At 35.5% G+C, this 15,165-nt stretch overlaps 1 protein-coding gene across 1 annotated transcript in view; it reads left to right on the top strand.

The window, feature by feature from the left end:
• Positions 1-15,165, top strand: part of LOC134533174 (cubilin) — a 343,648-nt gene that overhangs the window by 162,668 nt on the left and 165,815 nt on the right. The window contains exons 33-35 of the mRNA XM_063370538.1: positions 719-880; positions 8,978-9,098; positions 11,550-11,795. Of these exons, the coding sequence (XP_063226608.1) occupies positions 719-880; positions 8,978-9,098; positions 11,550-11,795 (529 nt within the window). The remainder of the gene's footprint in view (positions 1-718; positions 881-8,977; positions 9,099-11,549; positions 11,796-15,165) is intronic.

Below are 15,165 nucleotides of genomic sequence, written 5' to 3'. Positions count from 1 at the left end.
ACTTATATTTATCTTCTTATTTTCGTTTATTTTGAAGTTATGTCTCTCCGACAGGAGTCATTACAGCAGAGATGCAAAAAAAATGCATGTTCAAACTACGCATTCATTTTTTGCATTCAGTTCCTGGCTTGATCACTTTTAGTGCCGTTTCCTACTCACCCTCTTTTTTAATATTTAATTATAGTGACTTTGTAGCTGCTCTTTTACAGGATAATGAATATTCATGTTAATCAACTTAAAATCATTTTAAAAAAAGTGCCACAATATATTAGTTCAGGTACTGCCCTGAATTTTGATGATTTATTTTCTTGAAGAATAAAAAAAGAAGTAAATGGATATTAATGGAAACTGTATCAAGATGAAAATTTTTTACATATGCATTAATTTATTCACTTCCTGATATACATTATTGCATTAATGAATGTCAATTGTTACCACACAGAATAAGATGCCACCATGGGATTTTTTTTAAACTTAGTTTTGTGCTATGTGTATTCAGAAGGAAATTTATGCATACGTATGTGCATTTATTACTTGTGAAGTCTTTTAGGATATTAAAATGGTTACTTAATAAACTGTTTTTCATCTATAGAGGTTTTTTTTTGTGTAATATGTATAAATAATGTTTTTTTCATCAGATAAATGTTCAAAAAAAAATTTTATTGGCAGGTTTTTCAGTTTAATTTTATTTGAGATATTTTTCTATGTTTTCCATTAGGTTTTCGATGGCAACACGACGGACTCGCCACTTCTCCTGACACACTGCGGCAACACCGTTCCCACGCCTCCGACCGTGAAGTCGACAGGCAACCGCATGCTTCTGCGCATGAAGTCAGATGAATCCGGGACTGCCAAAGGCTTCATTGCCAACTATACCATCGTAAGTTGACCATGATTAGTCACCGTCTTGCTACTGCCAGGGCCATCTAGAGAGGCTAAGGGCCGGGTGACAGATAATTTTGTTGGACCCCTCCCTATTATTTAATGTATAATTTTTCAAACACCACAATTAAAAAAAAAAACATCTAAAGACTGTAAACATTACTGTGGCCATAACTCTGTATTTTAACTGAACATATCACATTACTTGAAATTTTTCCTATGAATCCATTTATGAAAGAATTGTAATTTTTGTTCTAATAGGGTAATCTGAGCATTAAAAATAATTTTGAAACTCACCCTGGGCCCTCCCTGGTGCCCGGGCCATGGGGATTCAGCCCCCCCTCCCCTTTAGTTCCTCCTTCTCGATGGCTCCAAATATAAACACATCAATAACTTTATTAATTGTAAGAGATCTGGGTGTTATATCTCGATTTTTTAAATCTCTTATTGAGTCACCTTATTGTGTGTTTCAATAAATACTTTTGTGTAATAATAAGTTGTTTTTTTTTTTTGTTTTTTCAACTAAATTAGTTCATATTAGAAAAATAAACAGAGTTGAATCCTTCTCTTGATAAAAATCTGAATACATAACTCATTCTACCTGTAGAGTATTTCACGGTTTCAAACTCCAATCTCTCTTTTGCCAATGTCTCCTGTACTGTGTAACAGGAGAACAGTTACTCTGATAATAGAACGTTCTAAATAGAAAATAAATTTGTTATATTAGTAGTTCATGTCTCAAAGACAATGTTTAGTGCATTACATGAAATGCATAAGCATATCTTTTGAAACAAATGAGAAGCAGAATGCACATGTGCAATTATTGACTTCCAGGTCAATAATAATTGCAGATAGGCAACCTACGTAGTTCGCGAAGGAGCAGCTTTTTACGTTGTATGTTTTTGCCCGGCTAAGCACACATAGAAACGTAACAAAACATAACAAACAATGTTCCTGAGGAATTTTTCATTACTATGGTTCTGCGTTATTTGGAAATAAAAGAGTTTATTAAATTATCTTTGTTTATTTCTTTAAAAAAAAAATGTTTTTTCTCATTGTTACATGGCCTCAATACACAATTTTACAAATGATTTTAGTTAGAAAAACTTTGTTACTTGCACAGTTTTTGTCTTTTCTTATACGAATTTTAACGATGTCTTTGAATTTTGATAGGATGAGGTCCAAATACATACCACAGCACCATACATCTTGCCGTTGATGGTCGAGGAGTCTTGTCACTCGCCAAAGAAGGAAAAAAAAACTTAGTAATGTCCCTTGGTTAATTACCTAACTCAAGGTACCGTTGATCGCGGACCGTAATCTCACGAAGTCGGGCCGATGCCGACGCCTAGGGCCTAAATTTCTAGTTTCTAGTCCGAAAAACAATGAACTTAAGTTAAAAAAATTACGGCCTGGCCCCAGCCCCTAGGCGTTAAATTGTCCCTTAGTAATTTTTCATTTGTCTGGCGACTTGCCGACGACGCGACCGAGTTCGGCGACGATCGAGCAACAAGTGACTTGGTCGACGAGATTACCTTCCCTTGTAAAGGTGAAAACAAGGGAGGCAACCCCGTGGGCCAACTGACCAATCAGCGTACATAATTCCAAAACATGACCATATAAGGAAATTCGTACGGGCACATCACTTGACGCCAGGGCTTGCCCTGATTGGCTGGCTAGTGGTAGCCTCCAGAGACCCTTCCAGACGGTCGCTACAGCTGTGCGTACAACGTGACGCGTAAATCCCAAACACGCATTTACAAAGTGAAAAATAGCTTTCTGGCGCCAGAGTGTCGCGCCTGTCCGCTCTTCCTTCTGTACCTTCCAGACTATTCTCAAAATATTACACTAGCAATATCCAATAGAATATAAAATTACCCAAAAAATTCAAATACAAATGTTAAAAATTTAGTAAACAAAGTTGAAATTCATATAAAAACTTTTGTTTAAAAATGATGTCCTGTAAAATTATAATCTATACTGCTTTAATTACTGACATTAATTATCAAATGTCAACATTAATTATTATGAACTAGAGTGAACCCTCAAATTAATAATTAAGTATCTCAAGGAAATAAGTATTTTAAGGCTTTCCATGAAATTTTACCAAAGTAATTAATAACAATTCTTAACAACTCTGAACTATCCTTATCTACATATTAAATAATTACTATCGTTCATATCAAAGTGATTCTTAATATTCTTACGACACCAAAAAATATATATATATGTATATAACATACTCATGCAATGCTACATAACCCTCCCTACTTTTTGATTGAATTTATAAAAAATTAAATCAAAAAGTACACAAGTGTCAATTGAATACAAAAGAAATACCATAACAAATCAAAAATGTGCAAACAATTGCAAAAATTAATCTGTCCATGAGTATTGCAAGATTTTTTTAACACAATAACAACATACCATTACTTTTGATATTATTATAACTCCTTAAAACAAATTATTACCCACATATTGAAAAATTTCATAAACAAAATTATTTCAATTCTCCATACCAAATTAAGGTGACAAATCAATCTTTAACAAAAAACACAATTAACACTTGATTATAGAGCAAACATAACCTTCAACAGGTTATACCTTGACACTACCAAACATTTCATTGGTATTTCATGTTCATTTGTTGTTTAAAACTTATGCAAAATATTCACTTTAGTCCAACCTGATAAAATTCTTGATCACAACTTGTTTACAATATCAACATAAACATACTTTACACAATAATCAAACATTGTACAGTTGATTGTCCATAATAATGTTTCATTGAATTATCCTAAAAAAGTACAAACACAACTGGCAATTTTTTTTCTTTTTTTTTTTTTTTTAAATGTTTTCCATTCATTCTTCTTATGTATTGCCCATTGCAATGTAACACCATCCACATCCAATTTAGTGTTAAACAATTCTACCTGTTGCTCATATGAACCACTAAAATAGCTAACTACTTTCTCACATTTGGTTACAAATTGTATCGGAGTGACCCCTCGGTCATCACCAAACAATTTAGGCAATGTCCCTTCAATAGTGTTCACTTCATCTACAGTCAAAACTGAACCTCCAATGCTACCCTGTCCATCCGCTCTAATCTTACTCAGCCCTTCCTCGATTTCCTGTAAACATTTGTGCCGTTAATTAGTAAATTCGACACGATATATTTTAAATTTTTATTATGATTTTAAATTTTTTGTGTGGAAATTTTATTTGCTCTACTATAGTGTGATTTTACTTTGTTAGTCTGGTGTACTCCTCTGAGTTAAACTTTGTCTCAGTGCTCTGAAGCCCCTTTCCCATCGGCGTATCGGATATTTTGCTGGCCTAATCCCTGACTGGCAGACAGCTTACCCTTTCCCCCGCCTTCAGTCACGCATCAAGCCTGTAATAGCCGGCGGCCACTTTTAATTACGAGACGCGGTTTGCCGCGACACAGATCAACTCGCGTCGCGTCTGCAGACAGATCTCCAGCGAGTATCGGCGAATCGGCAGACTCTGCAAGACTTCATCCGACCGCTAACGACTATGTAGTCGCTTTGTATAAGGGATGCTATCCCTCAAGTCAATCCTAGTAGATTAGTCTGTCTGCATAGTTTAATTATTTGCCTTTGAAATTTTTCTCTTTTAAATGTTATCATGAAGAAATCATCCGCGTCCTGCCGCGCAATTCGCGAGCTCCAGACCCTGGCTGACTCCACGACTGCAGCGTGCTGGGCAACTCCCCTGTTTTGGTGAGTGATAATTCGCGACCCCCCCTTTTTTTTTTTCCTTAAATTTTTTTTGGGCATTTTCTGCCCCATAGATTGCCTGTATACAAGTTCTAATCAGTTTTGATTTGGACTTTTGCAGACAGGGTCGATGACGGGGAGAGACTGATTGCTCCCATCTCGTGGCCACCCCCCCCCCCCTCCTGTTCCGTGGGTCACATTAGAAGAAACGTTTCTACTACCCGACGTGATCGTTTGAAGACCCCGGGTGGTAATGTAAATTCAACATTTCCCCCTTACCTAGCTACGAACTATCTTAAGCGGATGACCAACCCACCAGCGACCAGTGTTTTCCTCAAGAACATGTAGAACGAATAGAACTAATTATCAATGTAATCATCGGATCCATCCAATTTTGGGTGTGAAACTCATAATGCAAATGTTTATATTTCAAACTAAGAATGTACTTTGTTTTAAATAATCGCGAGCCGGCCCCTTTTCGTTTTCTTTTGTTTTTTTTAATCTTTGAAACTTGTTAAAACCTTTTGTATGTTAAATAATGGAAACAAGATAATTCATCAGGGCAAATAAAACAGGGAAACTATAGATCAAGTTAATCGTGTAGTTTTTATTTATTGATTTTAACGATCCACCCACTTCCTCCTTGCTTGTTACAGGAAGTTCCTAAATTTTGTTTGTTCCCCACCTCGTGTCGCCTCTGGTAATTCAATTTATTTAACTTATTTTTCTTACCCAGCAGTTTCCAAGGCTCCTTTTAAAATAATTCAATTTTGAGGCACGAGGGGTGTTACACATTCTCTATCCACATCATACCTAAAATTCTCCAACTGGCCACACACCTTTGAACTTCCTGTAAACGTTCTTTCAACATTAGCTCCAATATTCCCTTTAACTTCCTGAACCACTTTCAACTGTAAATCTGTGACATCATCTTGATTTTCGACAATTCTGTTTTGTACACCCTCACCATGTTGTACCAACTCCGACATTTTTTTACTATGCTCCTGAACTGTTTTACCTCTTTGTATCAAATTTTCCTGAACTGGGCCCACTATTCCTTCACATGTTTTTAACCTAGACTGTGCCTCCTCCATCTGCACTTCACAATTATTTACTTTGCCGATACAAGATGAGATCTGTTCATTAAGATCATTCCTAAGTGCATCAAATCGGCTCTCAAATGTATTGATTAATGTTTGTTCAGTGGCATCTAATTTTTGTTCCATGGCATCAAATTTTTATTCCATTATATGTCTGAATTCAATCTGACCTTGTGACATGTTATGCCTCCCTTGTGACATGTTATCCATCATTATCATTAATTTTTCTAACATTTGATTAGACATACCTGACCCCCCCATAACCACTACTGGACTACCATTTGCAGGCTGTTCCATGTTTTCCGACTGCTCCTGCACTAATTCAATATTCAAATTAGGATCGGACATTCCTGAAGTTTCAGGAAAACCCGCAAGGTCATCCTGACTGTCTGTACTCATTTTTCTTTTGGTTTTACTATTATAAATGACCAGAAAACGTAAACAACCCTTTAAAAACACATTTTAAAAAAAACTTTAAACAATGATAACCACAAATGCAAAATTTAGACCATAAGAATGTAAGTTTCTGTCCAATTTAGACTTGCTGTTTCCGGCGATTCATCCCTCGTTGTCCCGTGAAGTACCGATTCATCCCTCGTTGTCCTGCGAAGTACCGAGATGATCTATGTTGCTGGAATCGTGTCCCACGATGTTCTGTGAAGCGCTGTTTTACGATGTTCTAAAATGTAGTTCTCGTCGCATTCCTTTCCCACGATGTCCCGCGATGTTCTTATACGGTGAATGCTGGCTTCTCACGCTCGTTTTCGTTTGTTGATGTTTACAAGTACGACGCGAAGATCACACGATCCATTCTCGAATCACTCGTTCACAAGTTATAATTTTGCCGATGTTCCAAAAAGTATTACCACAGTTAATTTAGACATGATTGGCTTTTACTTGATAAGGTTTTACTGTTTTTCCGTATGTTTACTTTATTATCATCAGGCAGTGTCTAAATTCGTGCCCCACGTTGGGTGCCATGTTGTTACGTTGTATGTTTTTGCCCGGCTAAGCACACATAGAAACGTAACAAAACAAAACAAACAATGTTCTTGAGGAATTTTTCATTACTATGGTTCTGCTTTATTTGGAAATAAAAGAGTTTGTTAAATTATCTTTGTTTATTTCTTAAAAAAAAATGTTTTTTCTCATTGTTACATGGCCTCAATACACAATTTTACAAAAGAATTTAGTTAGAAAAACTTTGTTACTTGCACAGTTTTTGTCTTTTCTTATACGAATTTTAACGATGTCTTTGAATTTTGATAGGATGAGGTCCAAATACATACCACAGCACCGTACATCTTGCCGTTGATGGTCGAGGAGTCTTGTCACTCGCCAAAGAAGAAAAAAAAACTTAGTAATGTCCCTTGGTTAATTACCTAACTCAAGGTACCGTTGATCACGGACCGAAATCACACGAAGTCGGGCCGATGCCGACGCCTAGGGCCTAAATTTCTAGTTTCTAGTCCGAAAAACAATGAACTTAAGTTAAAAAATACGACCTGGCCCCAGCCCCTAGGCGTTAAATTGTCCCTTAGTAATTTTTCATTTGTCTGGCGACTTGCCGACGACGCGACCGAGTTCGGCGACGATCAAGCAACAAGTGACTTGGTCGACGAGATTACCTTCCCTTGTAAAGGTGAAAACAAGGGAGGCAACCCCGTGGGCCAACTGACCAATCAGCGTACATAATTCCAAAACATGACCATATAAGGAAATTCGTACGGGCACATCACTTGACGCCAGGGCTTGCCCTGATTGGCTGGCTAGTGGTAGCCTCCAGAGACCCTTCCAGACGGTCGCTACAGCTGTGCGTACAACGTGACGCGTAAATCCCAAACACGCATTTACAAAGTGAAAAATAGCTTTCTGGCGCCAGAGTGTCGCGCCTGTCCGCTCTTCCTTCTGTACCTTCCAGACTATTCTCAAAATATTACACTAGCAATATCCAATAGAATATAAAATTACCCAAAAAATTCAAATACAAATGTTAAAAATTTAGTAAACAAAGTTGAAATTCATATAAAAACTTTTGTTTAAAAATGATGTCCTGTAAAATTATAATCTATACTGCTTTAATTACTGACATTAATTATCAAATGTCAACATTAATTATTATGAACTAGAGTTAACCCTCAAATTAATAATTAAGTATCTCAAGGAAATAAGTATTTTAAGGCTTTCCATGAAATTTAACCAAAGTAATTAATAACAATTCTTAACAACTCTGAACTATCCTTATCTACATATTAAATAATTACTATCGTTCATATCAAAGTGATTCTTAATATTCTTACGACACCAAAAATATATATATATATGTATATAACATACTCATGCAATGCTACAAGCTCTTCAACCTCTAATTTAAGTACTCAGTGGTCACAGTTTGTCTTGGCTGGATGGCAGTAATGACATGCATGTACCAAATAAATAAATAAATTTCCACTGAAGTCTCAGGTGTATGTTTTGATTCCAGTGAATTCAGAGTTGTGTTTTATGTTTGTTTTTAAAGAAAATTGTACTCACCAGGCACACACAGTCTGTTTGGAAACATTGAGAGTCAGATAAAGTTTCATGTGTTTTGTAGACTCCAGAACAGCTGTGACAAAAGGACATATTGTACTGCTTTACATCAGTTAAAATCTATTGAAGTTGCATGATACAGACTTTAAGGGGTGTATTTGTGTTAGTGAGGCAGGATAAGTGCAGTACTCGCCGGTGGTTCTAGCACGGTATCGCCTCTATGAGCAAGGCTGTGGACTGGCGCGCAGTCTTCTCGTTGTCCATAAGATAACATTGAGATTTGACGGATAACCATTTCATTTTATGGCTTATAAATGTAGATAAAGGTGTATTGCAAGACTCTTGAGTGCTTTCAGGATCTGTACCAGGAGTTTCATGCCTAAATATTATTCTGGAAACATACTTTTAGCCATTTTCTTATCACCTAAAAATACAGTTCAAAAATGAAATATGGAATCAGAACTACTCTCCCACCCTCAGCATTTTCTTGAATGCTTTCCGTAAACAGATATCTTGAGAAGCTTTCAATTCGGGTTTTTTTTTTCTGAAGGTCTGAATGTGGTTGGGTGCCCTTAAACAAGTGCCACTAGAGCTTTATACAACACAATGGTTTCTTCTCCTGATGGGCTCTTGTATGTACGTGAATGCTCTCTTTTGTTACTTGAGTGCACACACAAGAAGGTATTGATGACAGTGTGAAACTGTGTATCTTCTTTTCTTCAGAGCTGCGGTGCTCGGATCATAGCAGCTGAAGATGACTACGGTGTCATATCCTTGTCAGATGCCTTAAACATAAACAATCCAATTAATAATTGTTCCTGGATCATCATTGCAAGTAACCCAGGTTTGACCTTTTTTATTTATTATTTTTGATGTGAAACTTCTTTGCTGAGGGGGCTACGATTTTTGAGTGTTAGAAAAATTCATATCGCATGAGGGGAATGTTAGGTACTTAGTGGGGGAACTGTAAGAGAAGGTGTTGGCAAGGGGGGGGGGGGGGTATAAATAACGCAGAATACTTGCACACTTGCATACTTGTTCAATAGCATAATTTAGTGCTAATAATTTACACACACACACACACACACACACAGATATATATATATATATATATATATATATATATATATATATATATATATATATATATATATATATATAAATCTGCTACCTCAGCCAGTTATGTTTCCTATACCTAATAATATAATAAGCAAGAAGTTTCATTTTTGTCATGCGTGGACTCCACGCACACATATTTTATTCTTTATTTTTATTATTATTGGAATTTTTTTTTTAATTTTAGGGTACAAATAAATGATTAAGCTTGTTTAGCAATGCAAGAGTCCTTTAGAGAGCAATGTGACCCTGAAAGGCCAAAAAGGGCTCGAATTTTGACCTACACACTTGGCTGAGCTATTTTAGCCTTTGACTATGGGGTCTTAGGCACATGGTACAATAGAGGACAAGAAAGTAGTGTTATTTTAGTTTTAACATTAATGCAGTTATACCATTTTTTTCCCTAACAAAACAGTGTAACAGTATTTTTCTTAAAAACAGTAATAATCACACTTGATATTTCAAAGAAATTAAATTTTAATTTTCAAAAATTAAAAAAATAAAAAATAAAGAAAACTTTTATGAGCTTTGAGTATATAGTTCTCCTCTTTTACAAAATTTAGTTGTAAATTTTTGAAAGTGCTGCAACAAAAAATTGTGGAGCCCCAAGTTACTTTTATGTAATGAGATGACTGATGAGAACATCAGTTTTAAAAAAAAATCAGCAAGTTAAAACTGTCAGTTATAAAAACAATTTAACAAATTCCAGAAAAACAATTTAACAAATTCCAGAAATTCACTTCAACCATATATAAGCAATAGTGCCAAAAAGTAATTTATGGCATTTGGCTCACTAAAATGGATTTTTGGTCTGAACCAATTTTGTATCAAAAAGTGGAAAACTTGCAGTTTTGCTGAAATTCTTGTTAGTAATTAGTTACTGGTTTAGGATTGAGCTATATGTTTTACAATTTTGTTAAAATTAAAATACTGTAAATTTTTATTAGAAATACCTAATTAAATTGATAGCATCATATCTTAATTACATTACAAAAATAGTAGCAGCATATTTTACAATATTACACCACATTTTTCTTGTCCCAAGCAAGTTTGATACATAACAAACATACAGTGAAAATTCGCAAATACTATTGTAACATGTAGTATTATTTGACTTCTAGCATTAATATAACATTAATTACATTAAATCTAAGAATAAGACATTTCAATTTAATTGAAAATGGTTTCATTGGTAATGAGTAGGCTCATATTGGCTAACTAGACTAAGCAGATGATTATTTTTATTATGAAAAAATGGTATATTACCACTAGTACAACTATTATTTATAGTTGTAGTTTGTTCCTAGATGTAATTGTCAACTCAAAATAAAACTGGCAAAGCCGAACCCATCACTTCGCTTTGCTTATGTACATACCCTTTGCTGGCTTAGTTGGAAAACTATGCACTCTGCCTCCAAACAGCATCACCACTTTAAATCACTACTCACTTGCACATGAAAGGTAAGTGCTAGATGAGACTGTTGATACCACTTTGAATAGCAAAACGAAGGGGTTGGAGGGATAAAAGATGCCACTGATACCAGTTTAGTGTGATACACTGCTGTCTTCTGTTATTTTTTCCCCCTGTGTTTCACCCTAGTAAAATGTATTCTTTGACATGTGACAAACGAAGAACTTAGCAGTAAAATAGAATACCTGGAATCTATGGTATGCCCATAATTAACTAGATTTTTCCATCTATTTTATTTTTTATTTGCAGAAAACTATGGTAAGGTGTTGGGGTCAGCAGACTTGATGATTTGAGGGGAGGTTGTTGATAGAATGCTAGCGCCTCGCGGAAGATACGGGGGAGTAGTTATTAAAAATGGATCATATAACTGGGAAGAAAGCATTTGTCGTCACCAATTTATGTGATGGAGCATTCTCATTTTTTTTTACTTCAGTGCTCTTGCTTCAGTATTTCAACTAAGGTGTGTTTACTTCAGTACAATGCCAAGAGCACAATTCTCTGATTTTATTGCCCAGAAGAGCTTATGTTGCATTTATTCACACTTACATCACTATTAGGAATTAATACTTTCTCTATTATATTGTGCCATTCCCTCATTTTACACTTTCCTTCATCTTGCAAAAATTATTCTCCTGGTCTCACGACATGTGTAAAAGGTAGTTTTTAGTGTGCTGGTTTGTGGATAGCATAGTTTCCAAATGTTTGCAGATGCTCGAATATCCCTCACCATCAACCACATCGACCATATTTCAGAAGGTGATTATGAGTGTTCCTCCTTTTACGTTGAAGTACGTAATGGAGAAGACAGAGATGCGCCTCTCATCGGGAAATACTGCAACTATAGGGTGCCACCAACCATCACTTCCCAAGGCTCAGCCATGTTTGTGCAGTCTGTAGGAATGTATGGAGTGGCTGGTGCAGACTTCACAGCCACTTATTCTACTCTCAACACAGGTGAGCTTATTTCTTCGTGGTCAACAAGATCAATGGTGATGGGGAGGGGGGAACAAACATGGTACAAAATGAATGAACACTTCATACATTTATTTAACACTACCTGAAGCCCGGCATGTGTTGCTATGCCTCGTTCAATTTTTTTGTAATTTGTTTGAAGTAGGTACACATATACAAAATATCTCTCATTAAAGCTAAACATTCTGAGATAATAAAACCATCTTTAGTAATTATAAGCATAGTTATTCATGAGGCACCTAATGATAAATATAACAAACACTTTAATTTAATAATTAAGGCATGTTCCACTTATGTAGCTGTATTTAAAATTTTATTCTATTGTAACACTTTCATTTTATATTTTATACACATCTCTATGGAGTAGACTAATATTATTTTGTGCTTCATGATAGGCTTGTCTCCAAGATAAACATATCTCTTTGGCATGATAGTCAGTGAGTGAGTGATGAGTCTAACTATATATAGGATGTATATAGCCATATCACTCTGTCTGTCTATGTGTTTACATTTCTATCTATATCTCAGTGTATTACTCTCTCTACCCACACATGCACACACCACACACACACCACCACACACATCACACACACCACACCTCCACACACACCACACCACACACCACCAACCACACACCACCAACCACCAACCACACACCACCACACCACCACACACACCACCACACACACCACCACACACACCACCACACACACTACCACACACACCACACACACCACCAACCACACACCACCAACCACCACACCACCAACCACCACACCACCAACCACACACACCACCACACACCACACCACACACCACCAACCACACCACCACACACAAACCACCAACCACACACCACCAGCCACCACACCACCAACCACCACACCACCAACCACCACACCACCAACCTCCACACCACCAACCACACACACCACCACACACCAACCACACACCACCAACCACACACCACCACACACACCACCACACTCCACCAAACACACACACCACTCTATCTCTATCTCTCTATCTCTCTATGTCTATATTTTCCCATCTATATCTTTATCTTTACAAAACAGAAGATGAACACACAAACATTCATATAAATACACATACATAAATACATACACACATACATAAATACATACACACATACATTCATACATACACCTATCTAATTTTTACCTGTCACATGTGTGACATAGTTATATAAAACATGCGTGTATTTAAATGCAACATTGTTTCAAAATTTTAGAGCAATTGGTGTTGATCTTATGGAAATTTTACAATTTTGAATGAACGAACATTTACATTTTTATTTATATAGATTATAAAGTAATATCCATACTTTCATTCATAGAAGAGAATATAATATAATATAATATAATATAATTATATGCTACTTTGTTTTACTTTTTTTAAATTTACAATTTTAATTTTAAATTGATTTCCATTTTGGGAGGATCCTATCTCTTTGGATCTGACCCTGTTCACGAAAGGTGTATATTTAAATGCTAAAGACAATGTTTTCTGGGGGAAATTTATTTAACCTATTCAAGGTATAAATTCAACAAGTAGACAGCTTTTGTAACCAAAAATTTTTCTAACATTTCTGAATTTACTTCAAAGCTTGAATTGAATTTAGAACTGGTGTCTACTAATTTCAGCATATCACAAAATGTTTATGTTATTAGTTGCCATGTAAAGGCAAGAAAAAAATGTATTGAAAATATTTGCGCACTCTTCACTGTTCATGGGGACATGTGTCCAGACCCCTCTGGCTACTAGGATCTGAATTGCACAAGCAAAAACACTTGAAAAAATTTTTGATTTAATGTTGAACTATTATTTAAGTTCTAGAAAAAAAATGTTAATGTTGATGATTGATTACTGAAATAAAGTATTTTTGACAACCGTTTCTGGTTTTTACTTCATTTATCCACCTCGAAAAATTTGCAAGTCACAATGGCAGACATCTTTCGAATACGAAATCAAGTACAAAAAAAGTACAGAAAAAAACAACCACTCACTTGCGCAAACAACTGGATTCATTACTAATGTCCGATAATAAAAACTGTTTGTCAGTTAAATCCAGTTGTTTCTTACAACGTACATTAACAATGTCCAAGAGACCATTATCTGCTCGGCTTGGGCAACAATTTATTGACAAGGTCTCACTGCAGGCCTTCACTGCTGCCTGTGGTTGTTAAATTCTAGTTCACTATCAAAAAGAAGGTTAAAATCAGCGTGGCCTGGACCACAGACGTGAAATTCCTCTCCAATACATCAATACATTTATTTGGCGAACAGCCACACAAAACAACCACTCTCGCATATGCCTAAGTAACAACTAAAATGGCGACCTACGAATCCAGCTTTTTGCCCACTGGGGAAAAAACTGCACTCATGGCACCATCAGCAACCAATCACAGAGCAGCTTACACTTTCAAACAATGATACATCATTACACATAGAAAAATCAGCCAACCACGGGCACAAAGCAACAGCAATTTCACTGAAATCTTTCCCACACTCATAGAACTCTGTATCTCCATAATTTTCATGTGATTGGCAAAATTTTTGCGTCAGTCTGCCCTTATACAATAACCCATAGCAAAAAATACAAAAAAAATAAAATACAAGAGCACACAAAGAATCTTAACTAACAAAAAATGTAATAAATATCTTCAAATTACATTTTTACAATAAAGGAAACAAACTATCATAAATATAAAAACTTAAGTAAATTTAATTTATGTTCATTAAACCTTTTGCCAATCCACAAATACTTCTCAAAAGGATGAACAGCTGTTAATGAAATGAACTAAAGAACCTAACCAACCATCATCCTGGATTATAAATTTACAATAAATCTTCAATAAAGATATTGACAAAATGGGGAGGAAGTAGCCTGGGTTACTACATTTTCCTATCATATATTGTAGTTTATTAGTCATTTTAGTGATAATTCACAAGCTTTTTATTCAGGGTTACCACAGAAAGGGAAAATCTGGAAAACAGGGAAAATGCAGGGAATTGAAAAGTTGACTTGAAAACCTGGGAAACCTAGGGAAATAAACAAAGTTTTAGTTACCAAACTGGATAAGTAATTTCTAATAATATGATGTCTTTGAACAAGACTGCATTTCAATCACAAATTCATGTACAATAGTATAAAAACCATTTGTTTTTGTCATTAATCAATTACTCAACTGTGTATTTATTTAATGATTTAAAAAATGATAAAACATTGATAGTTGTTCAAATGGTCACGATGAATATTGTATTGTTTCAAAGATAGATATAATACAGAAGTTTTATATTAAAGACTAACAACGTTGATTGTGTAACATTG

The sequence above is a fragment of the Bacillus rossius genome, chromosome 6, assembly GCF_032445375.1.
Source record: "Bacillus rossius redtenbacheri isolate Brsri chromosome 6, Brsri_v3, whole genome shotgun sequence".
Taxonomy (NCBI): domain Eukaryota; kingdom Metazoa; phylum Arthropoda; class Insecta; order Phasmatodea; family Bacillidae; genus Bacillus; species Bacillus rossius.
The sequence above is the reverse complement of the archived record's forward strand: the minus strand, read 5'-3'. Positions and strand labels throughout refer to the sequence as shown.